The sequence below is a fragment of the Lepus europaeus genome, chromosome 5 (assembly GCF_033115175.1).
Source record: "Lepus europaeus isolate LE1 chromosome 5, mLepTim1.pri, whole genome shotgun sequence".
Taxonomy (NCBI): Eukaryota; Metazoa; Chordata; class Mammalia; order Lagomorpha; family Leporidae; genus Lepus; species Lepus europaeus.
This window is the reverse complement of record NC_084831.1, coordinates 19,449,054-19,476,010: the sequence shown is the minus strand read 5'-3', so window position 1 is coordinate 19,476,010 and position 26,957 is coordinate 19,449,054. Positions and strand designations below refer to the sequence as shown.

Genomic DNA, 26,957 nt, shown 5'->3' with positions numbered 1-26,957 from the left:
ATTTGGGGAGCGAACCAGTGGATGGAAGACCTCCCTCTCTCCCTGTAATTCTGCCTCTCAAATAAATCTTTAAAAAAACCAAACCAGACCTTTCTCTCTGTCTCTCCCTCTGTCTGTAACTGTATCTCTCAAATAAATAAATAAATCTTTAAAAAAAGATTTATTTATTTGAAAGGCAGAGAGAGAGAGAGAGAGAGAGAGAGAATCTCCCATCTGCTGGTTTACTCCCCAGATGGCCGCAATAGCAGGGGCTGGGCCAAGCCAAAGCCAGGATCCTGGAGCTTCCTCCAGGTCTCCCATGTGCATGCAGGGGCCCAAGCACCCAGGCCATCCTCCACTGCTTTCCCAGGTGCACTAGCAGAGAGCTGGATCAGAAGTGGAGCAGCCAGGTCTGGATCTGGCACCCACGTGGCGTGCTGGCATCACAGGCGGCACCAGCCCTCCCTAAGCACGCGCTGTGGGCCACCGGCCATCCCCCCTGCCCTGCGGCCGTGTCCTTTCTCTTCATTCTCTGTTCCTCAGACTGGATGACCCATTGAACTTTCTGCGTCTTTTGATTCTTTTCCTCTGTCAATTCAAACCTATTATTGGGCCATACTTTTTGATTGTAGAACTTCTATTTGGCTCTTTAAAAACACATATTTCTATTTCTTTATGATGTTCTCTCTCTGGTGAGGGGGATTTGTATGAACTCTGTGAACGCGTTTGTAACCACTCACTTGCAGCCTCGGGGCCACCTCCTCAAGTCCTGTTTACAACTGGATAGCAACCCGGGGACCCGACCCCCTCCTCACCAGACAACCGCCCTCGCTGTTGGTTTCCTGGCTCCTGGCTCCAGGTTCTTGCTACCCGGGGCTCACCCCTGCTGGCCAGGGTTTAACGGCCCCTAATTACCAGCCAGGAGGCTGCCTTACATGCTTGAGCTGTGAGGGAAGCCTCCATCTTTGATCAAGGGAAGGCGGGGTGGAAGCCAGCCTCGGTTTTCCCTCAGCTTGTGTTGTAGGTCGCAGATGTATTTTAGAGCACACCATATTTATTTTTTAAGGATTTATTCATTTATTTATTTGAAAGGCAGAGTTATAGAGAAGCAGAGGCAGAGAGAGAGAGAGAGAGAGAGAGAGTGAGTCTTCCATCCGCTGGTTCCCCAGATGGCTGCAATGGCTGGAGCTGTGCCAATCCGAAGCCAGGAGCCAGGAGCTTCTTCTGGGTCTCCCATGCAGGTGCAGGGGCCCAAGGACTTGGGCCATCTTCTTCTGCTTTCCCAGGCCATAGCAGAGAGCTGGATCAGAATTGGAGCAGCCAGGACTCAAACTGGCGCCCATATGGGATGCTAGCAGTGCAGGCGGTGGTTTTACCTGCTATGCCACCGTGCTGGCCCCACACAACATATTTATTAAGTGCCTACTGTGTGCTGCCATGGGGAGAGAGCACTCGGCCTGAGTCAAGGTACTGCTTGGGATGTGCCTGCGTCCCACGTCGGAGTGCCCGGGGTGGAGTCTGGGCTCCATCTCCAATTCCAGCATTTCTGCACCCTGGGAGGCAGCAGCTTATGGTTCCAGTTGGGCTCTTCCCACCCATGTGGGAGACCCTGATGCAGCTGCTGGCTCCTGGCTTTGGCCTGGCCCAGCCCACGCTGTTGCAGGCATTTGGGGGAGTGAGTCAGTAGATGGGAGATATATCTGTTCTCTCTCTCTCAAATAAAGATTTTGGAGTGGGAGGGGCTGGTGCTGTGGCATAGTAGGCTAGCCACCTGCAGTGCTGGTCTCTGTTCCAACTGCCCCTCTTCTGATAACTGTTTACGGCCTGGGAAAGCAGAAGAAGACGGCTCAAGTGCTTGGGCCCCTGCACCTGCGTGGTTGACCTGGAAGAAGCTCCAGGCTCCTGGCTCCTGGTTTCGGTTAGGCTCAACTTTGGCTGTTGTGGCCATTTGGGGAGTGGCCCAGGAGATGGAAGACCATTCTGTCTCTCCCTCTCTCTGTAACTCTACCTCTCAAATAAATAAATAAATATTTTTAAAAATTTGGGAAAAATTGTGACAATGGAAGCAGGGTGTTCACAGTCTAGAGTGCGTATACTTCTGCAGGGAGGGAGTGGGAGTGAACCAGAGACAATCTGCAGCAGGAAATCGTAAGCTGGTTCTTGAAGGACCCAGTGGGATTCTCCCAAGTGTCAGCGGCAAAGGGCCTGTTTCCATTGGAAGGAGAGGCCAGAACTTGAGGAAGAGTGTGATAGGTCCTGGAATGTGAGAAGGGGAGAGGGCAGGACTCAAAATGTGAGGGCTCCAGATGCCATCTAAGGTGGGAGGGATGTGGCTGGAGAGGAGGAGAAGGTGAGAGAGACAAACTTGTATTCTGGAGGCTGGTGCTGTATGTAGTGTAGTAGCCTAAGCCTCCGTCTGTGGCACCGGCATCCCATATGGGCACTGGTTCAAGTCCCAGGTGCTCCACTTCTGATTCAGCTCCCTACAAATGCCTGAGAAAGCGGTGGAAGATGGTCTAAATGCTTGGGCCCCTGCACCCACGTGGGAGACCCGGAAGAAGTCCCTGGCTCCTGGCTTCAGATCAGCACAGCTCCGGCGGTTGCAGCCATTTGGGGAGTGAAACAGCGGATGGAAGACCTCCCTCTCTCCCTCTCTGAAACTCCGCCTCTCAAATAAATAAATCTTTCCAGAAAACCAAACTTGCATTCTGAAGGAATCTTGGCTCTTCTTACTTTTCCCTAGAGCTACCAGGACCCAGAGTCCCAGCCCATCATGGTTGGAAGGTTCGAGAGGCAATGATGATGGCAGCAGGAAATGCTTTATGAAAACACCCTTCTCTTACGATTAAGTTCTCATTTAATGTCACAGCAAACCTGTGGGGTGGGTTTAACCCCCATTTTACAGGTAAGGATGCGCGTCAGGACTCCTGGCACCAAAGCCCATACTCAGCTAGATGGCATCCGGTGGCTCTGGTGACACGACCGTAATCTGATTTGTAAAACCTTAATTTTACAGAGGCGGCTCTGGGAGGGCGGGGGGAGTACCTGACCCAACTCTTACACAGAGGAACTAGAATCTGAGCCTCTGCAGGGCGCCATCTGGTCGAGAAGGAAACGTTTATGGGGGCCAGCACTGTGGCATTGAAGGTGAAGCCTCCACCTGCAGTGCTGTCATCCCATGTGGGCGCTCCTTGGTGTCCAGCTGCCCCACGTGCAATCCAGCTCTCTGCTATGGCCTGGGAAAGCAGTGGAGGATGGCCCAAGGACTTTGGCCCCTGCACCCACGTGGGAGACCTGGAATGAGTTCCTGGCTCCTGGCTTCCATCAGCAGTGTGGCCGTTTGGGGAGTGAACCAGCAGATGGAAGACCCCTAACTCCACCTGTCACATAAATCAATAAATCTTTACATTAAAAAAAAAAACAAAGGAAAGAAAGAAACGTTTATGAAGCACCTGCTTCGTTTGACTTCATGCTCCTAACAGCCCCTACGAAGTACTGCACCGATCTCTGGGAAGCCAGAGACTCACAGGGAGAAGGAATTCTCCCCAACATCAACTCAGCACAGCAGTGGCGCCGTGGAGATCACACAGTTAGCTCAGAGACTTCCAGCAGCTTCGTTAACCGAACCCCAGGGTCTCCCCACGGGGCGCCTCCGGAGCAGCACCTAGGAGCACCGTTTCCGCAGACCCGAAGCGGCTCATCCAAGCGGTGCATTCTGGGATTTTTAGTGTTTCCCCCCCTCCCCCGCGAAAGGCTAGACCCAGCGGGCCAATAGCATTCGAGCACCGGCGACTGAACCCGCCTTCGCTGCCTGCTGGTTGCTCAGAGACCCTTTCGAAGTAGCCAATGAGAAGTGAAGGGGTCTTGGTCGCCAGGGAAACCGCGTGACAACAAGATGGCGGCGCCGCGGGACGGCTCCTTGGCCCTGCGTGGTGAGTCCCGTCCCAAGGCCTTCCTGCGTCAGGAGCCCCCTACGCAGACCCGAGCTCTCGCTCCGAGAGCCCCGAGAGCCCCGCGGGGCTGCCCCACTCCCAGCAGGCGTCCTGCGTCCCGGGAGCGGATTGGGGGCCACGCTTACGGCGACTGCGTGTGGAAGCGGGAGGAGGCAACGCGGCTGCCTGGGAAGGGTTAAGCCGTGATGGACGTGCGTTTCCCTCTGGGATTAGGGAGTGGAGGCGAAAGACCGCCAGGCCCTAGGGCCTGGGGGTGACGGAGGACACTGTCAGTCATGCACGGTACTGAGTTCTGTCCCCAGCATGTCATAGCTTTGCCCAGAAATTCCGGTGCGAAGGGGAAGACAGCGCCTGCAGGCCCGAGAGCGAAGCCGGGGAGACACGGCTGTGTCCCCTGAAGCCCCAAGCTTGGGCGGGAGACGACACGGCCGTGCCCTCGGCAGCCCGCACACTGATGGGGAGACCCAGCGTTTGCTCGCGGGGGTCTCTTGTAATCCACATGAAGACGGATCCGGACACCGGGCTGGCGGCCGGCGGCCACCGTGACAGCCCCCGGCCAGGGAGCGTCCCACCAGGCTGACCGACAGTGGGCGACACTTCAGGGCTTGGTAACGGATGGGCTTTTGTGGTTGGGTGATGGGTCCCACACAAGGGTGAGATTCCTTTTTAAAAGCGATTAACGGCTTTATTGAGATTCACCCCTTTACTGTGTGAACGTCAGTCACTTTGGAATACTTCTGTCTACACAGCTGGCCCTTTGTATCTCCAGGGTATGGACGTCTTTTTCTCATTGTTCCCTAAGCAACGGGGTGTAACATTCCAGTCACTGGCCACATAGGGCGTTTTGGCTAATGACAGGCCACACAGACAGGGGTGCTCCGGTAAGATTGTATTGGCGCTGAGCAGGTCCTGCCGCCTAGTGACATGGTAACCATGGTAACATCATGGGCACCACGTCCTCACAGCCTTTGTGGTGATGCCAGAGCTGCCGCCTTACAGAGGCATAGCATGAGCAGCTACGTACAGTACGTACTGCATGATCACGATAGTAAACGACCGCTACTGGCGTGTGTTTCAGAGCGCACTCCTACTTCTTACATTTAAAACTGTGAAACAGCTTCAGGCAAGTCCTGCGGGAGGTGTGGGGCGCAGGCATGGTTGTGGGAGATGATGTGTTGTGTCTGAGTTTTTAGCCACAACTCATGTTCTTTTTTTTTCTTTTTTTGACAGGCAGACATAGACAGTGAGAGAGAGAGAGAGACAGAGAGAAAGGTCTTTTTCCTGTTGGTTCACCCCCCCCCAAGTGGCCGCTACAGCTGGCCACTGTGCTGATCCGAAGCCAGGAGCCAGGCGTCTCCTCCTGGTCTCCCATGCGGGTGCAGGGCCCAAGCACTTGGGCCATCCTCCACTGCCTTCCCGGGCCACAGCAGAGAGCTCTGGAAGAGGAGCAACCAGGACAGAATCCGGCGCCCCAACTGGGACTAGAACCCAGGGTGCTGGCACCGCAGGCGGAGGATTAGCCTAGTGAGCCGCGGCGCCGGCCCCACAACTCATTTTTTAAGTGCTTCCTTTGGGCTTGGCATAGGGTTGGATGCTTTATGTTATCGGCACCTCTGCCTGGCTGTCGCTGTTACTGCTGTCCCCATTTTACAACAAAGAAAACAGGTGCAGCTTGTACCAGGGGGTGACAGAACCTGTCCAGAGCCCGAGTTCTTTTTCCCTTCTTTATTTGAGAGGCAGAGAGAGAAAGAGGGGACTCCCGTTTACTGGTTCTCTTCCCAAATACCTGTGACAGGCAGGGCAGAGCTAGGGCTGAAGCTGGGAACCTGGAACTCAATCCAGGTGCCTCATGGTGGAGGCAGGAACCCAGTTCCTTGAGCCATCACTGCTGCTTCCCAGGAGCCAGAGCCCAGAAGCAGGCCCAGGCACTCCAGTGTGGGAGCAGGGCCCCTGGCCACCAGGCTAAAAGCCCACTCCAGGGCCCAGAGTCCAGGCTTCTGTTTTTAGTCATAGTTTTAATGATTTTGTGGCTTTTCAAAAAAATTTTATTTATTTATTTGCAAGAGTTACACAGAGGCTGGCGCCGCGGCTCAGTAGGCTAATCCTCCGCCTGCGGCGCCGGCACACCGGGTTCTAGTCCCGGTTGCCCCTCTTCTAGGCCAGCTCTCTGCTGTGGCCCGGGAGTGCAGTGGAGGATGGCCCAACTCCTTGGGCCCTGCACCCGCATGGGAGACCAGGAGAAGCACCTGGCTCCTGGCTTTGGATCAGCGAGATGCACCGGCCACAGCGGCCATTGGAGGGTGAACCAACGGCAAAGGAAGACCTTTCTCTCTGTCTCTCTCTCACTGTCCACTCTGCCTGTAAAAAAAAAAAAAAAAAAAAAGAGTTACGCAGAGAAAGGGAGAGAGAGAGAGGTCTTCCATCCATGGTTCACTCTCCAGGCAGCTGCAGTAGCCAGGTGTTGGCCAGGTTGAAGCCAGGAGCCTCCTCTGGGTCTCCCATGTGCGTGACAGGGGCTCAGACACACAGGCCATCCTCCACCGCTCCTCCCAGGCCACCAACAGGGTGCTGAATCAGAAGTGGACCAGCTGAGACACAACTGGCGCCCACATGGGACTCCAGCATTGCAGGCGTCGACTCTACTTGCTATACCACAAGCCAGCCCCAGAGCCCAGACTTCTTTCTTTGTTGGTTTTGTTTTTAAGGTTTATTTAGAGGGGCCAGCATTGTGGTGTAACAGTTCCACCTGCAATGTTGGCATCCTGTATGGATGCCAGTTCGAGACAAGACTGCCCCACTTCCAATCTAGCTTCCTGCTAATGTGCCTGGGAAAGCAATAGGAGATGGCTCAAGTCCTTGGGCCCCTGCACCCGTATGAGAGATCTGGAAGAAGTTCCTGGCTCCTGGCTTTGGCCTGGCCTAGTCCCAGTTGTTGTAGCTAACTAGGGAGTCAACCAGTGGATGGAAGATGTCTCTCTCTCTCTCAAGCTCTGTCTTTCAAGGAAATAAAAAAAAAATCTTAAAAAAAAAAAAAAAAAGATTGGGCCGGCGCCATGGCTCAATAGGCTAATCCTCTGCCTTGTGGCGCCGGCACACCGGGTTCTAGTCCCGGTCAGGGCGCTGGATTCTGTCCCGGTTGCCCCTCTTCCAGGCCAGCTCTCTGCTGTGGCCAGGGAAGGCAGTGGAGGATGGCCCAAGTGCTTGGGCCCTGCACCCCATGGGAGACCAGGAGAAGCACCTGGCTCCTGCCATCGGATTAGCGCGGTGCGCCGGCCACAGCGCGCCAGCCACGGCGGCCATTGGAGGGTGAACCAACGGCAAAGGAAGACCTTTCTCTCTCTGTCTCTCTCTCTCTCATTGTCCACTCTGCCTGTCAAAAAAAAGAAAAAAAAGAGAGATTTATTTGATAGGTAGAGTTAGAGAGGAAGAGACAGAGAGAGATCTTCCATCCGCTGGTTCACTCCCCAAATGACTGCAGTGGTTGGAGCTGAACTGATCCAAAGCCAGGAGCCAGGAGCTCCTTCCAGGTCTCTCGCGTGGGAGCAGGCATCTAAGCACTTGAACCATCCTCTCCTGCTTTCCCAGGGGCATTGGCAGTGAGCTGGATGGGAAGTAGAGCAGCCCGGTCTTGAACCAGTGCCCATATGGGATGCCATTGCCACAGACAGCAGCTTTACCTGCTACACCACAGTGCCAGTCCTGAACCCAGACTCTCAGGCTCCATATCACAAGATTCTTGACTGAATCTTGCCTTTGGGCTGCCCTCCTGGCTCTGAGAAGTCAGGGTTCTGGTCAGAGGGAAGAAGCCTGGGCTTGGTGTTGCCAGCTGGCCGAAAAGATGCTCAAAAGCCCCGCCTCCTGCGTGGTCTTGTGCCCTGGCTCTCAGCGGGGGAAGTCCCAGATCTCTGACCCACCCCTGCATCGCCAGTCCATCTCCGCAGCCTCCCCCTGCCCCGCCAGGCCAAAGCTCTCCAGTGTCAGGGAAGGGAGCCAGACGCCTAGAGAAGCGGGCCAATCTCAGACGCCTCCGCGGGGCCTTGGCAGGAGGCGAGAGCCCGGGCTCCCCGGACAGTGCTCCCTCTTCGGAAGGAGAACCAGAGAGGAGGAAGCTGTAGGCAGAAGCTCAGGGGCTGACTTCTTTCTCTCCCCTTCAGGGAGTTCCTGACAGGACCTAGCAGAACCATGAGCTCACCTTTGGCCTCCTTGAGCAAGACCCGGAAAGTACCCCTGCAGTCGGAGCCTGGGCATCCCGGGTAGGAGCCGGCCCTGTGGGGTCTTTGTGTCCCTGGCCCGTCCGCCCCTTGACCCTCCCGAGGCTGGGGAGAATGACCCCTAGTGTCTTGGGGGACACCAAGAAGAATCCAGTCTGACCACCAGCTGCACTGTGCTGCTTGGAAGACACGAGCCCCGTGGGAGTGGCCTGGCGCCTGCCTAATCGGCCATCGGTGTCTGCGGACGTTGGTGGTCTGCCTGCCCCGGCCAGGCCCTGAGGGGGTTTTTACATCTTTCTGGTACTTCTGTCCTTTCAAACCATTTTTTAAAAAGATTTATTTATTTGAAAGACCCATTTACAGAGAGGCAGAGGCAGAGAGAGGGAGAGGGAGAGAGAGAGAAAGGTCTTCCATCTGCTGGTTCACTCGCAAGATGGCTGCGACAGCTGCAGCTGGGCCAATCTGAAGCCAGGAGCCAGGAGCTTCTTCTGAGTCTCCCACGTGGGTGCAGGGGCCCAAGGACTTGGGCCATCTTCCGCTGCTTTCCCAGGCATAGCAGAGAGCTGGACTGGAAGTGGAGCAGCCGGGATTCAAACCGGCACCCGTGTGGGATGCTGGCACTGCAGGCAGCAGCTTTACTCGCGGTGCCACAGTGCTGGCCCCTCAAGCCATTTTTAACCCCTCCTTTCCTCCTGCTCTCCTGAATACCGCTGGAGTCCTTCCGAGGCCAAGGCGACCCAGAGAGGTTAAGTGACAGCCTGGGGTCCTCCTGCGATTGCAGAGCAGGGCCGGGGTGGGGCTTGTGGACGTCGGGGATTGTGTGGTTTTCCCAGCCAAGACTGCCCTGCACCCCTTCCTGGTCGGGACACCCCAAGGCCTGTCCTTTGGCTCCCCTAGGCTGGGGTTAGGGTTTGGGGGTGGAGGTCCCCAGGAGGCAGAGGCCCGGCCTCCATCACTTAGCCGTGGCTGGGGCCTGCTGTCAGAACCTCCTCCCTGATGGCCTAACGCACATTTCTTCCTTCTTCTTCCTGCCTGGGCTCCCAGGAGGCGAGGGATAAGAATCTTCGGAGATGGTAAGTGGGGGCTCTGTGCTCGCATCCTCCCCACCTCTCCCCTGCCTGAACCCCCTTACGGAGGGCACATGGGGAGGAAGAGTGTGAGGAAGGACCCGCCAGCCCCAGCCGCTGGCCTGGCTGCGGCGTTCGCAGCCCCTGACGCCTGCACTTCCCTCCCAATAGCCTGGGATAAGGAGGCCCCGCACCCTTAGCAGAGAGGTCTTCGCTAATATTTGAACCCTTGACCGATCGTGGAGCTCACAGAATGGGGGCCCAGAAACCACGTGGGGGCCGAGAGCTCACCCAGCCTGGAGGCTTGGACCCCTGCCTCCTCTGGCCGGCGCAGCCTCTCCCTGAAGCCCTCTCCTCCCGTTGCCTGGCTCCTGCAGGCTCAGGCCTTGGAGCCCAAGCCCACTTCTGCCGCTGGCTGCTCATTCCCCAAGGAGCAGAGCTGGGAGAACTCTCAGATCAGGCCCGTTTCCGCTGGATCCTCGCTCCTGGCCTCCTGCGTATTCTCCCTGCCTGCCCCAGGGGACAGCGGCTAGAGAGGCCGCTTCTGACCTTGGCCCCGGGGCGGTGAGCTGGGTGTCCCTGTCTGCAGAAGACGAGGTGGAAATGCTGAACGATGGAAATGGCTCAGAAGAAAGGATCTCTGTCCCTTCCTGCTATGGCGGCATAGGCGCCCCTGTGGGAAGGCAAGGTGAGAGCAGAGGCCTGGCGGGGAGCGGGAGGAGCCCCAGAGGAGGGCCAAGGCCCTGAGAGGCCTGGCGGTCACTCTGCCTGCTGGGTCTGAGGCAGCCACTCCCCCTCCTGACCGGCTGTGACCCTGTGGCTGCTCCCCAGACCTGTCCAGGCTGGGTTCAGCATAAAGCCAACTCAGCCCCCACCTGTAGCCCAGCAAACCTGCCAACCCCAGGCCAGACTGGCTGGAACCCCAAGTCCCCATCAAGCATGATGTCACTGGGTCTAGGATTCAGGCCTGGAAGGAGGGAAGGGCCTGTGGGGAGAGCTCAGCCTCTGGCCACCTGCTTCCTGTTCTGCAGGTCTCGGAAGGCCCAAGGCCCTCTGGGTAGCCCACTTAGCCTGACCCATGCCATCTGCAAGGGGCTGTGGCAGTGCTGAGCCTGCGGCGGGATGGGGCCGATCAGCTCCCCAGAGGAGGGGGACTCAGCAGGTCTGGGACAGGGGAGCGCAGCAAGCAGGGCTGAGCTTCGTGGACCGCAGGGAGCTGGGAATCTGGAGAAGCTGGGGATGACATCAGAACTTGCCAGTGGCTGTGAGTTTTTTTTTTTAAAGATGTATTTATTTATTTGAAAGGTAGAGGTACAGAGAGAGGGGGAGAGACTGCAAGATCTTCCATCTGCTGATTCACTCCCCAAATGGCCACACCAGCTGGGGCTGGGCCAGGCCTAAGTCAGGAACTGGAACTCCATCCGGGTCTCCCCTGAGGTACAGGGACCCAAGCACTGGGGCCATCATCTGCTGCTTTGCCAGGTGCATTAACAGGGAGCTGGATCAGAAGTTGAGCAACCAGGACTCCAACTGGTGCCCAGATGCTGCCTGCGTTGTAGGCAGCACAGTGCAACCCCTACCTGTGATGTCTGTCTTTTTCTTTTTTTAAATATTTATTTACTTATTTGAAAGGCAGAGTTGCAGTGAGAGAGAAGGAGAGACAGAGAGATCTTCCATCCACTGGTTCACCACAATGGCTGTGGCTGGGCCAGGCCAAAGCCAGGAGCCAGGAGCTTCTTTCAGGTCTCCCCTGTGGGTGCAGGAGCCCAAGAACTTGAGCCATTTTCCACTGCTTTCCCAGGCACATTAGCAGCAAGCTGGATCGGAAATGGAGCGGCTGGGACTTGAGGTGGCGCCCACATGGGAGGCCGGTACTGCAGGTGGCAGCCCAACCTGCTGTGCCCCAGTGCCTGCCCCCGTGATGTCTTGAGACCTCTTGTCTGAAGTGGGAGTGGGAGCACCTAATCGTCACACTGAGCGGACAGTTCAGCAAGATGCCGCCTCTCAGAGGGCCCCTCGCCAGTGCTTGTCACCCACGGCGTGCTCGGAGCGGTAGCCACCTCCCAGGAGGTCAGTCCTTGCCAGACCCCCTCCATTTATCGAGGCAGGAAGGGCCTGGCCCCAGACCTACAGCCAAAGCCGGGATCTCCTACGACGCAGCTGGGGACTCTCCAGCTGTAACTGCAACAGCCAGCTCCGCCCCTTACACAGCCTAGGCTGTGTCGTCCCTCGTTCTGCCCTGTCACTCACCCCTCAGCCTGCTCCCAGCAGGTGTCTGTCCCCACCGAGGTCACCCACAAGGGCTTCCTGGCCATTTCTCTTCCCTGCAGTGTCCCAGCCCTGCCTGCCCCGTCACTGCCCTCCCCGCCTTCATGCTGCCCCCGGCTCTCAGCTCTTGCTGGCTCCTTTTACTGCCAGCTTTGCAGGGGGGTGTCCCCCCACCCCCGGCCTGCATCCTCCCCTCTCTCCACGCTGCCTCAGTCCTTCCGCTTCCCCGAGCGTGGCCACGGTTCCCCAAGGTGTCTGTCATCGAGACGCTTTGACTCCCCTGGCGTGACTGCTCAGAATGATTTGTGCCTGGAGTGGCCAGTCAGGAAGATGTGCCGCGCCTCAGGCCGTGAGGCCCTCTGGGGAGGCAGCTCCAAGGCTGCTTGCCCGATGACTCGCATGTCGCCAAGAGCTGAGGTTTCTGCGTCTTCCACTGAGCCAGCCTCAGCTCGTCAGCCCTGCGCGGCTGCCCACGGCGGCACGGCTCTCGGTGCACACATAGAGAGGACAGCGTGCCAGAGGGCCGGCGTCTTCTCATCTCTGTTTCTGTTCCTGAGCTTTTTGTTTTGGAAAAGTCCTGGCATGCAGCAAATGTGAGATAATAGGACAGGGAGCACCCACCTGTTCCTCCCCCTGTACTCGGCGGTCGAGGGCGCCTTTCTAAATGGATGAGCTGTTTGGAACTAGGGGCCAGCAGCCATGACACCTCTCCCCCAGCTGCCTTGCCGGGCCTCTCCGAAGGCTGAGGAAAGGCCCAGTCCCGGCGCCGCTTTCGCACCTAAGATGGTGAACGATTCAGCACGGCTCCCTGATGTCGCTGCTTCCTGTATTCAGACCTCCTCGGTGTCCCGACATCGCCTACGGCACCCCCCCCCCCCCAATCTGGGATCTAATTGAGTCATGCAATGCATTTGATCGTCACAGCTCTGGAGAACGGTCTCTGCCTTTGTGAAAAGTGACATCCACAAGGGCCGGCACTGTGGCCTGGTCGGCTAAGCCTCCACCCACGGTGCCAGCATCCCATACGGGTCCCAGTTCGAGTTCTGGCTGCTCCACTTCTGATCCAGCTCTCTGCTAATGGCCTGGGAGGGCAGCGGAAGATGGCCCAAGTGCTTGGGCCCCTGCACCCACGTGGGAGACCTGGAAGAAGCTCCTGGCTCCTGGCTTTGGATCCGCCCAGCTCCGGCCCTTTTGGCTGTTTGGGGAGTGACCCAGCGGATGGAAGACCTCTAGTCTCTGTCCGTCTCTCTCTATAACTCCACCTTTTGAATAAAATAAATACATTAATTAATTTTAAAAAACCTATATATAAAAATGACGTTGACTTTTTAAAAGTTTTTTCTGTTTGTTTGAAAGGCAGAGTTAGAGAGAGACAGATCTTCCATCTGCTAGTTCATCCCCAAAATGACTACAACAGCTGGGCCTGGGGGCCAGGACAAAGCCAGGAGCCAGGAGCTTCATCTGAGTCTCCCACATTGGTGGCAGGGACCCAAACACTTGGGCCATCTTCCACAGCCTTCCCAGCAAGGAGCTGGATCAGAAGTGGAGCAGAGGCCAGCGCTGTGGCATAGTAGGCTAAGCTTCTACCTGCAACACTGGCATCAAGTATGAGTGCCGGTTTGTGTCCCAGCTGCTCCTCTTCTGATCCAGCTCTTTGCTTATGGCCTGGGAAAGCAGTGGAGGATGGCCCAAGTGCTTGGGCCCCTGCACCTGCGTGGGAGACCCAGAAGAAGCTCCTGGCTCCTTGCTTTGGACTGGCTGAGCTCTAGCAGTTGCAGCCATTTGGGGAGTGAGCCAGCGGATGGAGACCTTTCTCTCTGTCTGTAACTCTGCCTCTCAAATAATAAATAAAATCTTAAAAGTGGAGCAGCCAGGGATGTCGGCGCTGCAGGCAGGAGCTTAAACCACTGCACCACAGCGCCGGCCCCAACACTGACTTTCTCAAAACCCCCAGGTACCTGTGCAGCAGCATGTGCCGCCTTGTACATTTGTCTGAGGTTTGCCTTGATCCCCACGCTGTTCTGTTGCCTGCAACTGGGAGCTTAGATGTTAGGGCTGGATTAGGTTGAGGATGGCCTTTCTGGCAAGACTACGGGGTGAGGTGGCCCGTGTGTCACCGCTCGCTTGTACACCATGGTCACATGATGGCCTCAGTGCCTCAGTCTCCTGAAGCGGCTCATTGGCCTCACAGGTTGTTGCGAGAATCTGTGAGCTGGTCCAGGTAGAGTTCAGAACAGCGAATATTGTGGGAGCGTGGGCCGCTGTTGGGGCATCCTGGACCCCCCAGAGCCCAGCCTGGGCTCAAAAGACTTGTTCCATTTGGCAGGCTCTGTATCCCATGACTCTGAGGCGTTGGCCTCCGTGGCCAAGCAGTTGTGGGACCTGGAACGGCTGGTGAAGGCCCAGGCTGATGAGATGCTGTCCAAGGTGAGACCCCAGGTGGGAGAGAGCCAGGGGCTGGGCTGCGAGGTGGCAGGCCCAGGCCGGGAAGCCAGGGGGCCGGCAGTGGGACCAGGGCAGAGGGGTTTGGTGACCATCTCCCCACTCAGCAGCCCAGTGGGATGGCCGGGTGTGGTCTAGGACTCAGCTGGGGCCCAGTGACTGAGCAGAGAGGCTGAGGGGCTTCTCTGTAGCTGAGCAGGGCCCAGGTGACCTTGGCCTGGGTGGAGTTTTAGGCTGCTGAGTAGCACACAGCACTCGGCGCTCTCAGTGTGGGCCGTGCCTTTCCCCACCTCAGCAGTGCTGCAGGGGTGGCCTGCGGCACAGGAGCAGTGGCTGTGCCAAGTGTTGGCAGAGGCAGGACCTTTGTGCTCCCCAGGGCCCCCCCACAGGCACAACTTCTGCATCTTCCTATCCGGAAGGCGGCTGGGGAAGCGCCAGGCCTTGCGCTCACCCTAGGCCTCGCTGCTGCAGGATCAAAAGATACTGGCCCTGGAGGACTTGGTGAAGACCCTCCAGCAGCACCAAGGTAAGAGGCCCTCCTGGGGGCTGATCCCCCTGGTCGGGACCTCCCTTGGCCCTGTGCCCCCAGGTGGGAGTGTAGGTGGTGACCTCTGGGCATGAGGGCCCCAAGAGCAGCAAGCTGACTCCCTGGTGGGTCTGGAGAGCTGAGCCAGAGCTCGGCTTGGACAGCTGGAGTCACTGAGTGCCCTGAAGGTGGCTGCACTACCCAGAGCATGGTGGAGCCACAGCACTGAGGGGCGAGACCAGGTGCCCTCGGGACCAACGGAGAGGGCAGAGATAGAGGGGGTCCCCTGCAGGTGGTTCCTCAGGGCCCCCAGATGGCCCTCAGGGCAGAGGTGGCCTGGAAGCTCCGTGCTGAAACAGCCAGACCCCATCCCCATCTCCCCACCAAAGGCGAGGCCTCCCAGCAGCGGCAGGAGGAGCTGGAGACGATGTGCGAGCAGCTGCAGCGGCAGGTCGGGGAGATGGAGGTGAGCGGCGGGCCCGGGGACGCAGCAGCCCACAGCCCCAGCTCCGGGCTGTCTGCCCCTCGGGACTGGGCCAGCACCTGCTTCTCTGGGCCCCTCCACACCAAGCATCCCCCTGGGGGCCCTGCCCTGTGAATTAGCCCCGAGTTCACAGAGCCACGGGTGTCCAGGGCTCACCCTGTGAGTCTGAACCGCCCTAAGCACGCCCCGCCTGCCTCCTCGGCCTCAGGGCTCCCGGCTGGGCTGAGCGCCACGGGCCTCCCTGGCCCCTGCCTGCCTTCGGCCTCACACTGAGCCCCTCTCTCCTCTAGCCGTGGGCCCCTTCCTCTGATTCTTTGAACACGCCCAGGGTGTCCCACCTCGGGACCCTGGCCCATTGCTGTTTTTCCGTCCTGCCCCTGAGCCCTGTCCTGTGCCTCGCTTCTCCACTGTGGGCCATGAACTCCGGGGCTGGCCACCTCCCTCCCGATCCCCGGGGGTTCATCAAGGCCATCCCCTGTCTCTGTATGTGACTTCTGCCTCCCACGCACACACCCATTCCGACTCCAAAGCTTGAACCGGAGGGGCCAGGAGCAACAGTGTCCCAGGCACACACACGTCCCAGGGGTTTCCACACCACCCTGGCAGGAGCCAGCCTTCCTCTCCGAGCACAAAGTGGGTTCCTAAAACCCCAGCGGAATCCAGGGCCACAGAGGCAAACCCCAAAGCCTCAGCTGCAGCTGGGAGCACCTGTCACTCCAGGCCTGTTGGTCCCTGGGGCTGTGGGTGAACACAGCTGCTCCCCCACCCCACCCCCAGGCTGCTCCGAGCCTCTGCCGCAGGGGCTGAGAGGCTGCGCCCCAGAGCCCCTGGTGGGAGGGCTTCACTGGCTCTCACACAGCAGGTGCTTAACAGAACCCGCTGGGGACAGGCACCCTGCAGTGCCTGTTCTAGTGCCTGGTTGGAAATCCAAACAAGACAGACATGGTCCCCACCCTCAAGGGGCTGACAGCGTGGAGGGGATGAGACATTAACAAGTACATAAAAGAGACACAGAGACAGGGAGTGCTATAAGATAATCCAGTGTGTGACACACTGGAGACAGATGGGGGACGGGCCACTGTGGAGGTGACCTTGGCCATGAGATCTGGGGATGAGGGGTAACCAGGCAGAGAGGACCCAGGCCAGAGACATGAAAGCCTCCCCTTCTGCCGGGTACACTTGGCTAATAGCAGTCACTGGCCATGGGCAGCAGGAGACCAGAGGCCGGAGGAGCCCCATCACGCAAGACTCACTGCCCATGGTGTGAGTGGATTCCACTGGGAGGGAATGGGACACCATGGGAGGTGTCAGAGTGATGTGAGGGAAGGACCCTCCTACTGCGTGATGACGGGGACACAGGTAGAAGCTGTCTCTTGGTTGTCCAGGAGCGTGACAGTGGCCGGGGTCTGAACTGGGAGGCAGCGCATGGCACAAGAGGGGTCGTTTTGAGGCTGCTCGGGAGATGGCAGCCACAGGCCTTGAGGGGCATCCGGGTGTGGTGGCAGAGAGGGGAGCAGGTGCTGGGTGATGCCTGGGTGGAGGGGGCGTCACTGAGACAGGACCAGGAGGTCCAGGCCATAGGGGCGGGGAGCCGTGACTGTTCAGTGATCACGAGTTGCATGTGAGGCATTAGAGTCTACATGGTTGGAGACGGGAGTATGGAATTCAGGCTGGGGTCTGCTTTGTGGTGCAGCAGGTTAAGCTGCCGCTTGCAGTGCCGGCATCTCGTAATAGAGCGCTGGTTCAAGCCCCGGCTGCTCCACTTCTGAGCCAGCTCCCTGCTAATGCGCCTGGGAAGGCAGTGGAAGCTGGCCCAAGTACTGGGGCCCCTGCCACCCACGTGGGTGACCCAGATGGAGTTCCTGGCTCCTGGCTTTAGCCCAGCCCAGTCCTGGCCATTGTGGTCACTTGGGGAGTGAGCCAGCAGATGGAAGATTCTTTCTGTCACTCTGCCTGTCAAATACATAATAAATCTAAAAAAAAAAAAAAAAAAAAAAAGGCCGGCGCCGCGGCTCACTAGGCTAATCCTCTGCCTTGCGGCGCCGGCACACCAGGTTCTAGTCCCGGTCGGGGCACCGATCCTGTCCCGGTTGCCCCTCTTCCAGGCCAGCTCTCTGCTGTGGCCAGGGAGTGCAGTGGAGGATGGCCCAAGTGCTTGGGCCCTGCACCCCATGGGAGACCAGGAGAAGCACCTGGCTCCTGCCATCGGATCAGTGCGGTGCGCCGGCCGCAGCGCGCCAACCGCAGCGGCCATTGGAGGGTGAACCAACGGCAAAGGAAGACCTTTCTCTCTGTCTCTCTCTCTCACTGTCCACTCTGCCTCTCAAAAAAAAAAAAAAAAAAAAAAAAAAAAAAAAAGAAAAGAAAAGAAAAGAAAAGAAAAGAAAAAAGAAGTCATAAGGGAGCGCTGTGGACTTGTGGGGCCCTGGGACCCTGCAGTGTCACTGTAGGGGAAGAAATGGGGAAACAGCAGGGGAGATGGCCAAGGAGCAGCCAGGGCAGGAGGAAGCCAGCCGGTGTTGAAAGAGATGAGGACAGAGGTGCGCCCACTGGGTTTGGCAATGGGGAGGTGGTTGGTGGCTGCACCATGAGCAGCTTCAGTGAATTGTGGGTTGAGGAAAGGAGGGGAGAAAAGGAATTGGCAACAGGAGGTGTAGACGATTGAAGTTCTGTGGCAGAGGGGAGGGAGGCCAGGCCCTGGGGAGGCTGGCGCGTGGCTGGCCCCGTCCTCAGAGCCAGGGTGTCCCCAGCCCCTCACGCTCAGGCCGTCCCGCATGGCTGCCCACAGCCACAGCAGCCGGCTCTCCTGCTCAGCACTGGACGTGAACTCGGTGCTGGGATCTCCTGAGGCTCCAGGGGGTAAAAGGCTTTCCTAGGTCACAGCCAGGAAGCAGCCCCCGTCTCAGTCCATCCCCCTCGTTCTGTCAGCTCTGGGGCTGAGGCTGGGGACGGAGCCAAGGCCACTCGTGCCCTGGGAAGGGACTGAGCTGGCAGTGTCCCCAGCATCACCTCCTTTCCCCACAGCGGTTCCTCAGCGACTATGGGCTGCACTGGGTGGGCGAGCCCATGGACCAGGAGGACTCCGAGGGTGACATAGCCTCAGAAGATGGCGGGAAGGCCTGGATGACAGCCAAGAAGTTCTGGAAGCCAGGTAGCCTAGAGGCTGTGCCCCAGACGTCCTCAAGGGGGATTCTCCAGCGGCTTCCTGCTGGCCAGCAGCTCGGCAGAGGCTGGGCCTCCCAGCATGCCCCGAGGGACCCCTGACACAGTGTGCGGGAAAGGCCTCAGCCTCCATCACTGACCGAGGCGCGCCTTGCTCTTCTGCAAGGGCCCCCGAGGCCCCCAGGGACAGGCCGTGCAGGACCGGGCTCTGCTCTGTGGTCTGTAGATGTGTGTCCTGCCCCCACCCCCCGCCACAGCTGTCAGCCTTAACCTCTGCCTGGGGCCCCCTCGCCCGTTGCCAGGGCTGGGCCCCCTCTCCAGGGTCGTTTATGACCCGTGGACGTGACCAGCAGCCGTGGGCTTAGCACTTCTCACTCTGAACACGGCCGCTAGTGTCTCGGGGTGTGCCCCACAGCCCCTTCCCGAGTCTTGGCTCCATGGAACTGGCCGTTTCTGAGAACTGGGTCTGTCCTCCAAGGATGGAGCTCGCTGCCCGGAAAGTCTCCGTCCAGGCTCTGAAGCCGGGCAAGCCTGGGTCCCCAGCTCCTGTGCTCCACCTGTTCCCCGTGTGACATCTGCTCTCTGAGTAAAAGGGGGGGGGGGTGCGCCTCCCCAGGGACTCAAAAGGGCGAGCACAGAGCGCCCAGCGCCGGAGCGCATGTTGTTTTCCCAGGCCTTGAAGGGGCTCGCGGGGGCACACTCTCTGTCCTACAGGGCCTGTTTGGGTGACGACGGCAGCCTCTTGCGTTCCTAAGCTTCCTGCTGGGTAAAGGCCCAGGTTGCAAACCACATCTTTAGGCCCAGGCTTTGGCCAGTTCCTCTTAACCCTCAGACACACAGCCCTCCACTGCGTGTTCCAAAAACATCACTTCTCATTTGGGCAACATTTGCAGCTTTCAAAGCTTTTTCAGAAATAGCGTCAACATGGGTCAGGAGTTGCTCCATTTTATAGATGGGCAAATGGAGGCACATAAGGTGACTCGGAAGGGGCGGGACTTAAGGGTGAGTGAGAACCCAGCTGGAAGTGCAGTGCTGTCTTGCGGGGGGGGGGGGGGGGTTGGGAGGAGTGGGTGAGCCAGGGGGCATCGCTGTGGGGAGGATGCTGAGCCCTGGCCGGACAGCAGAGCTGGGCAGCTGTGCAGACAATGGCGCCCACATTCCTGACTGAACCCAGGGCTGGTGCCAGCCGTGGGTGTTCTCCCAGCCTGGTTAAGAGGTGAGGCCTGGGCAAGCGAATGGATGCCGTGCGCTTGTCACGGGTCTGGGGCCAGAGCCCGGCCACTGTGTGGGCAGGCAGCCTCCTCGTAGCCAGTGGGGACCTCCCTGCTGCTCTGGGGAGCGCTCAGACCGGCCACTTGGTTTCTGGACCTGGCTCCGGGGACTGCTGCTCTCCCCAAGCCCTCTAACAGAGAGCAGCCTTCATTCTGCACTGTTGGGTGTTGGGGCTGTGCGTTGGGCTGGCTCTGAAGCTGGGTGCGTGCAGGCTGCAGCTGTGAGCACCGCCCACCGCCTGCTGTGGTCCCGCAGCCACACAGCCCCCATCTTCCTTCCTGGTTCCTAGCATGGGAAGGGCCTTGCATTGGCGCTTTTTTAGTCTCCTGCTATGTTTTCCTCCTAGGACCTCTCCCACCTTTCTCTCTCCTCCCCCAAGGGCCCTTCTGGCCTGGGGCTCTGGCTCCCCTGCTGGCTGCCCCTGCCCAAGGGCTCTGAGGCAGGAGCTTCTCCTTGGGCCAAATGATGATTCGAATGTTCTAGAGCCTGGAACTCCCATCAGGGGAAGAATCTGTAGGGCCCATGAGGGGAGGGGTTGGCCTCAGGCTGGGTCAGTACCCCCATCTGGGCCTGTAGGGCCAGGGCTGAGCCTCAGGGCTGGGAGCCCCAGTCAGCTCTGAGCTGCTCCTGACCCCTCCCTCAGGCTGGGACCCCTCCTCTGAGCCACCAGCTTCCTGCTGGCCAGCCCCACATCACCACTGTTCCCGGCCAGCACCCCCGCCACCCTTCCTCCCCCTCCCCAGCCCTAGGCCCTGTGTCTGGGTTGGAGCCTCTTTCAAACTCCCAGCAGGGGAAGATGTCATAGCCTATGAGCCGTGGCCTCTTGACTTGTCCCTGAGCCTGCATTCGGGCCCCCTGCCTGGCCCACCTCCTAGCCCTCGCTCCGCCTCGGTTTGTCCTGTGTTCTCATCCCACACAGAAGCACCGAGGCCCCTTGGCTCCTCTCCTTTGATGCTCAGCTCGAATACAGACTTTTCCAGCTGAGCTCTGTGCCAAGCCCTGGGCTGCCGCTGGTAGCTGCCCCAGCGCTGTGTGCCAAGGGTTGGGTGCGGGTGGGTGAGGGCAGCGAGAGCCCAGCGAGGAGGAAGAGGTGTTGGTGCCGGCAGCCAGCGTCTGCCGGGTACTTCCTCTCCCACGCGCAGGGCTGTGAAGTGGGCACTGTGGGCTGCCCTCACTGGCAGAACAGGAGCCAGGCCAGGCTGAGGAGGGGAGCCTGGCTGGGCTGCGACCCCTAACGGGCAGACTGTGTGACCTCTGGGTCTCTCCTCCACTCTGAAGTCCGAGGTGTGCCAGCCACGAGGTGGTAAGCAGGAATGCCAGCCCTGCTTCCCGGCTGTTAGCCCCGGGCACCCAACACAGTGCTGGTCAGTGCCTGGTGTGCCCACGCCTGGGTGGTGACAGTGGGAGGGGGTGGGGGCCGGCAAGCAGCACTCCATGACAGGGCCCTGGGTTGCAGGCCGGGGGGTATGCTGTGCTGTGCCCAGGCTCCCAGAGCCCCTCCAAGGACCAGAATGAACCCAGCTGCAGGCCCCCGATGGGCCCCGCTTAGCAGGTGTGTGGCAATGGTGGCTCCATTTCCTGTTACAACAACAGTCTTTGCGTGAGGTGGAGGGGCGAGGGCATAGCATACTCGGGAGGGGCTGCCGTTCACCTGCTGATGGTGGCAGGGTCTGGTCCCTCCCTGCCCGCCCTCCCCCCCAGGCTGCACAGTGGCACTTATATGCCATTGTCACCATATTCACCTGTTTCTCTCATTTGAGCCTGGGTCTGAGGGGGACAGGGCTCTGGCCATGAGCATCACCATGATCCACATGGGCGTGCACACAGGAGGAGGCTGGGTGGAGGGGGCATGGCCGGAGATGCTTGGAGCCAGGGCGGAGGGAGGGTCCGGCTGTGCCCCTCGAGCACCGACCCTGGGCCAGGCGCAGGGCTGTGTTTAGGAAGTGTCCAGTTTTGATGAAAGGCAGATGGGCGGGCAGAAAGCAAGAGCGTGTGGCCTGGGCCCAAGGGTTCCAGGAGCCCAGCCCAGAAGGGAGGGACTCGTGGCCAGGCTTCACCGGGGAGGTGCGGGTGGGTGAGGGCAGCGAGAGCCCAGTGAGGAGGAAGAGGCGTTGGTGCCGGCAGCCAGCGTCTGCCGGGTACTTCCTCTCCCTCGCGCAGGGCCGTGAAGTGGGCACTGTGGGCTGCCCTCACTGGCAGAACAGGAGCCAGACCCAGAGAGGCCTACTTGCCCAACACCGCAGAGCTCCGCGTGCAAGGGGGAGCATGCGTGGGGGCGCTGGGGGGCTCGGACCTGAGCTGCTTGCCTCCCCGCGTCAGTACACTCACAGGCTCCCAAAGTCTCTGCAGACATCTGGCACTGCGACCTTCCCTGGAAAGGGACCCTAGGGAGTGGCATCGAAAGAGCCAGGCAGCCTACACAGTCACCGGGGCCTGAGGCTGAGTCACCGGGCCAGCAAGCTGCGTCAGCCAGGGCATGCCACCTCACAAGGCCCGACTCTGTCACCTGCTTCTTGGTTCTGGGCAGGTTCACCAGCTGAGTCTTGTGGGCGGGGCAGGGTCGTCGTTATCTACCCATTGCACAGAAAGGAAAACCGTGGCTCACACGGGAAATGCCTCTCGCCGTCAACGAGCTGGGGCAGAGCTGGAACTACCCTCCCTGGCAGACCTTCCTTACCCCGTGTACCCCCTCCCCACTGTCCCTCTCCTTCCCCAACTTGGCCAGGCCTCTGTTGAGCGCTTGTAGGGCGGGGGCTCACTGCTTCCCCAGGCTCGGCGTGTGGTGGTAACACCAAGCTCTTCCTGATTCTCAGCCCTGCTTTGTCCCGAGCTGCGATTCCTTCCTCCTGGGCCCCTGGTCTGCCCTTGCCTCCATTGTGCCCGACAGCCACCCAGCTTTCTCCTCTCCGCGCCCGGCCCGGCTGGCTGAGAGCACAGGGCAAGTTTTCATTGCAGACCCCTCTCTGCCCTCATCCCTTCTTGGCATCCTCCCCTGGACTCCTGGCTGTCCCCTTCCCCGCCCATCAGTCCCTGAGGGAGCCCTGGCCCCAGGAGGCAGGAGCCTTGGCTCAGGCATCAGCGCAGCCACGGCCACGCCCCCAGCTGCGGGAAGAGGAGCGGGCGGCACAGGAGCTGTTCCTTCCTGCCGGCCTTGGGCTTAGCCGTTTGTTCTTGAAGTAGCTAGATGCTCAAGGAAAGTGACCTTGGGGTCACTCTGAGTCCTCCCAGGGATGCCCAGGGTGTTCTGGGAGCTTTCCCCAGGAATCTCCAAGGGGCCCCATGGTGGGGGGTCAGTGTAGCCCCCTGGACAGCAGGAAATGGAGAAGAGGCGGCCAGCTGGGAGCAACCGTTTCAGCAGCTGCCACGGTGACAGGAAACGCAGCCGCCTGCATCTGTGCTTCCCCCGACACAGGCTCTGCCCTGCTGTGGGGAAAGGAATTGGGTCCCCAGAGCCCTGACCCACATCCTGCCACAGCCTGGCTGTCCTGGGGAGAAGCAGCTTCTAAGAAGGCGCTGAGAAGTCTAGGTGGGCTGGAGGCTCGCCTGGGGCCCGGGTCCTGCAAACCCAGCCTGAGCAGGTCCCCGGCCAGCTCCCTCCCTGCCCTGGCATGGGCCCCACCTGCAGCCCCTTTTGCTTCTGCTCAGCTCTAGAGGAGACATTTTTTCAGAAGAGCCGGCCAAATCTTTGTCAGCTCTCAAAAGGGTCTGTGAGCCAGCAGTCACCGCGCCCGCTGCGGTCTGTCCCGGATCAGCTCTGTCCAGCAGCTGTCCCAGCACCCTCTCAGAGCCATCCCACCCGACCCCTAAACACCTCCAGCCGTGCGCCTGGGTGGAGCCTGCCCTGGCTCCAGTCCCGGTCCTTCCTCTAACTTGCTTAGTGGTCTGGGGGGAGCCATCTTGCATGTTTCCTCTTGCATAAAATGGAGCGGAGTGGCCCCTGCTTCCCAACTCGGGTTGGTCTTGATGATCACTTGTGTAGGGTAGGGCTGGTCACATGGGACACGGGCAGGGTGCTTGTTCCAAGCTGGCCCTTACACCAACACCTTGGAGCCCCAGGGCCAGCCTCTGAGACCGAGGCGCCCTGTTCTAGGTGAGAATGCTGCGGCACCACGCACTGACTGAGCCGTTCAAGGTCACGCAGGTAGGAGATTAAGAGCTGAGCTGTGACCCAGATGGCCTTGATCCAGAGTGGGGATCAAATGCTGCTTCTGCAGCTTCCTGCTGTGTGTCTGCGGGCCAGCCAAGCTCCCCTAGCCTCAGCTTCCTCATCTGAAAAATGGGGGTGATGACAGCCCCCATGGGACAGGGCTGGTAGGAGGAGGACGTGGGACCATGGGTGCCAGCCCAGCACACAGCAGATGAGACAGCGGTTATCACTGTCCTCACCCTCAAGTGGTCCCTTGGGCCCCTGTGTAGCACGGGGGCAGGGCGTGGCCACACAGCTGTGAGGAGGCTCATGGCTGCCTGTCCTCTTCGCCAGGGGACTCGATGGTGCCCCCCGAGGTGGATTTCGACAGGCTTCTGGCCAGCCTGCAGGACCTCAGTGAGCTGGTGGCGGAGGGGGACATGCAGGTGACACCAGTGCCTGGTGGGGCGCGGCTCTGTGTCCTTGAGCCCATCCCGCTGAAGTTGTACCGGAACGGCATCATGATGTTCGATGGGCCCTTCCGGCCCTTCCACGACCCCTCCACGCAGGTAGGAGCCGGGGGAGGGGGAGCTCCCTGGGGCCTCTGCCTCTCCCGTGCCCATTACTTGGAGATGGTGGAGCCTTTGTCACGCAGGCCCAGCGTGTCCTCCACGTCCTGGGACTCAGTATCTCCAGAGCGCACACAGTGGTTAAGCCCAGAGCCCAGGCAGCCATGGGGGCACCGCCCGCATGCAGCCAGCCTCACTTCTCCTCTCCCCTTGCAGCGCTGCCTCCGAGACATACTGGATGGCTTCTTCCCCTCAGAGCTCCAGAGACTGTACCCCGATGGGGTCCCTTTTAAGGTGACCACCCCTCCCTGTGTGGGGGTTTTGAAGGGGGTGGGGACCAACAGCTTCCTCAGGCATCACCCATTTTGATGGGTGAGCCTGAAGCCAGGCTGGGAAGGGAGGGGCAGTGGCGCCCTCTGCTGGCACTCTGAAGGCATAGCACCGAAAGCCATCTGGCCGAGGTGGGAGATTGCCCTGGGCCATGAGGCCAGAGCAGAGGGGCAAATGCTGGGCCTCACTGGCTGTGGCAGGTGTGCGTGAGGCCAAGGGTACCCCGAGAGCAGTGGGTGATTTCCGTGGCGAGGGTGAGGCAGTGCGTGCTGCCACTGCTCGGCACAGGGTGAGTCATGGCTGGGGGCGTGTGCAGCGTCCATGCCAAGGGGCCTCGGAGCTGCGGCCGGCACAGCAGCAGGGGCTTGGACCTCTCCTCGTGCCCTCCTGGCCTCCCCTCGGGGTTGGCTTCCAACAGGGTCCCTGAGGAGGGTGTCAGGGCTGCGAGTCCCCCTGGCACGGATGAAGGGCGTTTGCAGGGGGAGGTCCGGGGCCCAGGATGTGGCTCCCTTGCTCTGAGGGCCTCGGTCTCCTCACCTGTAAGATGGGGACTGCATTTGACCACCCCTCGTGCCTGTTCTTGGGGCCTCTGTGCAAGCCGGGCCTGCCGGCCTCTGGCCCCCTTCCTTCTCACCAGGTGAGTGACCTGCGCAATCAGGTCTACCCGGAGAACGGGCTGGACCCGTTCCCAGGTGAGGGCCGCGTGGTGGGCTGGCAGAAGATGCGCAAGGCCTCGGACCGGGTGGAGAAGCACCAAGGTGAGCTGGGCCTTGAGACCGAGCCAGCTGGCTGGGGGGCCGTGCAGGACTGGCTCCGGGTGGCCGCCTCCGCCACCTCTCACAGCCCCTCCCAGGCCACGCTTCTCACCGCCATCCCTGTAGGCTCCACGATGACCGCAGAGAAATTTCTGAACAAGCTGCCCAAGTTTGTGATCCGGCAAGGAGAGGTGGTTGACATCCGGGGCCCCATCAGGGACACCTTGCAGGTGAGGCCAGCCCTCTTGGGTGGAAGTTTCCCACCAGCCCAGGCCCAGCCTGCCATGTGGTTGTGGGTCCCTGAGGAGGTCTGGATGGAGAGGCGAGGCCTTCAGGGTCTGCCCGAGAGCAGCTTGCCTGTAAATGGAGTGAAGTTAAGAGTACGAGCCAATGGGCGAGTCCAAGGCCCAGGCCATCCCCTTAAGGTCCTGGCCAAAACAGCCTGCTCATTCCGGGTCCCCCTGCAGGCTCCTTTCACTGCCCCCTCCCTGCCCCACTCCCCAGCCTGCTCCTCTTCCCAGTCTCTGTGAAAGTTTCTCAGGGCTCCTCTGCCTCCTGCATTCCCACATTGCTACACCCACGCCTGCTGCTGTCACCCCGTCTACGCACTAGAGCGTCTCCCCTGGTGACGGCAAGGGCCTCACTGATCCGTCGTCCCCAGTCCTGCCCCTGCCACCCACACCTCTCCGGTGGCTGTCCTCGTTGAAATCGCTGGTGATTCTTTATCCTGGAGCTCAAGGCCAGACCCGCACCACCGGGCCCCTCCCCTCCCTTCCAGTCCAACCTGACTCATGAACTGCGGGCTGTTTCCCAAGTGTATCACTTCCTCCAGGAAGCTTTCCCTGACCTCAGGATCTCTGTCCATGCTGTCCAGGACACCCCTGCCCCCATTCCATCTCTAAGGACTGTACTCAGCCTCCCGTCACAGCTCAGGTGTCACTTCCCCAGGGAAGGCTTCCCCGCCTCCAGCCTATTCAGCACTGTGTCTCCCCCATGACACTGAGGGGGCCTGGGGTCAGGGACAGAGCTGCCTCCCAGCTAAGTGCCTTCTCCCCTCCATTTGTTCTCCTTGAGCCTCAGCTTTGGCAGAATACCTTCTCCCGCTTTGGTCTCATCCTGGTCCCGGGTTAAGGGCTGGGGCCCTGGCTTAGGTAGGGCCTGGGGCTCTGCCCATTCTCCTTTGATGCCTTCCAGAGCTGCTGCCCGTTGCCTGCCCGGGTCCAGGAGATCATAGTGGAGACACCTGCCTTGGCCACTGAACGGGAGAGGTGAGGGCCGGCCAGGGAGGTGAGGGTCTGAGGGCTTGGGCCACTGAGGGCTGATGCCTCTGCACCCTCAGGAGCCAGGAGACCCCCAACACCCCTGCACCCCCACTCTCCATGCTGCGCATCAAGTCGGAGAACGGGGAGCAGGCCTTTCTACTGATGATGCGGCCCGAAGACACGGTGGGCGACGTGCGCACCCTGCTAGCACAGGCCAGGTGGGCGCAGGGCGGGGCTGGGAGCACTGGGAGGCTCTGTGACCCAAAGCCCCGCCTGATCAGCCCCACCCGGTCCCCAGGGCCACGGATGCCACCGCCTTCGAGATCTTCAGCACATTCCCGCCCACAGTCTACCAGGATGACTCGCTCACGCTGCAGGCCGCAGGCCTGGTGCCCAACGCTACGCTACTGCTGCGGGCACGCAGGGCTCCGCTGGCCAGCCCTGGCTTCAGTCCGGGTCCTGGCCCCCGCCCCTAATAAAGCGCACGCCCCGACACTGGCTGCTGCAAGGCTCTTTCGGGCGGGCGGGGAAAGGCTGGGGAGGGGGCGGTG

The 26,957-nt window shown here is 60.0% G+C and overlaps 1 protein-coding gene across 6 annotated transcripts; it reads left to right on the top strand.

The window, feature by feature from the left end:
• The first annotated feature begins 3,860 nt into the window (after positions 1 to 3,860).
• UBXN11 (UBX domain protein 11) lies at positions 3,861 to 26,893 on the top strand. Of its 6 annotated transcripts, none has more exons than XM_062190687.1 (15): positions 3,861 to 3,911; positions 8,087 to 8,185; positions 9,188 to 9,216; positions 9,800 to 9,898; positions 13,805 to 13,905; positions 14,392 to 14,446; positions 14,836 to 14,912; positions 17,955 to 18,081; positions 23,845 to 24,059; positions 24,276 to 24,353; positions 25,027 to 25,147; positions 25,271 to 25,374; positions 26,339 to 26,412; positions 26,484 to 26,624; positions 26,705 to 26,893. In XM_062190687.1, the coding sequence occupies exons 2-15, from the start codon at positions 8,115 to 8,117 to the stop codon at positions 26,880 to 26,882; spliced, it is 1,470 nt and encodes a 489-aa protein (XP_062046671.1). In that variant the 5' UTR covers positions 3,861 to 3,911; positions 8,087 to 8,114; the 3' UTR covers positions 26,883 to 26,893. The 6 variants fall into 6 exon arrangements, with proteins under 6 accessions (XP_062046671.1, XP_062046670.1, XP_062046675.1 ...); XM_062190686.1 differs by lacking the exon at positions 3,861 to 3,911 and adding an exon at positions 3,957 to 4,540; XM_062190691.1 differs by lacking the exon at positions 3,861 to 3,911 and having other exon boundaries at positions 8,093 to 8,443.
• The last annotated feature ends 64 nt before the right edge of the window (positions 26,894 to 26,957 follow it).

Coding starts and splice junctions, on each gene's coding strand:
- UBXN11 (XM_062190687.1), top strand. CDS start 8,115: ATGAGCTCACCTTTGGCCTCCTTGAGCAAGACCCGGAAAGTACCCCTG. Junction 14,447..14,835: donor GACCCTCCAGCAGCACCAAG/GTAAGAGGCCCT, acceptor TCCCCACCAAAG/GCGAGGCCTCCCAGCAGCGG. Junction 25,375..26,338: donor CCATCAGGGACACCTTGCAG/GTGAGGCCAGCC, acceptor GATGCCTTCCAG/AGCTGCTGCCCGTTGCCTGC.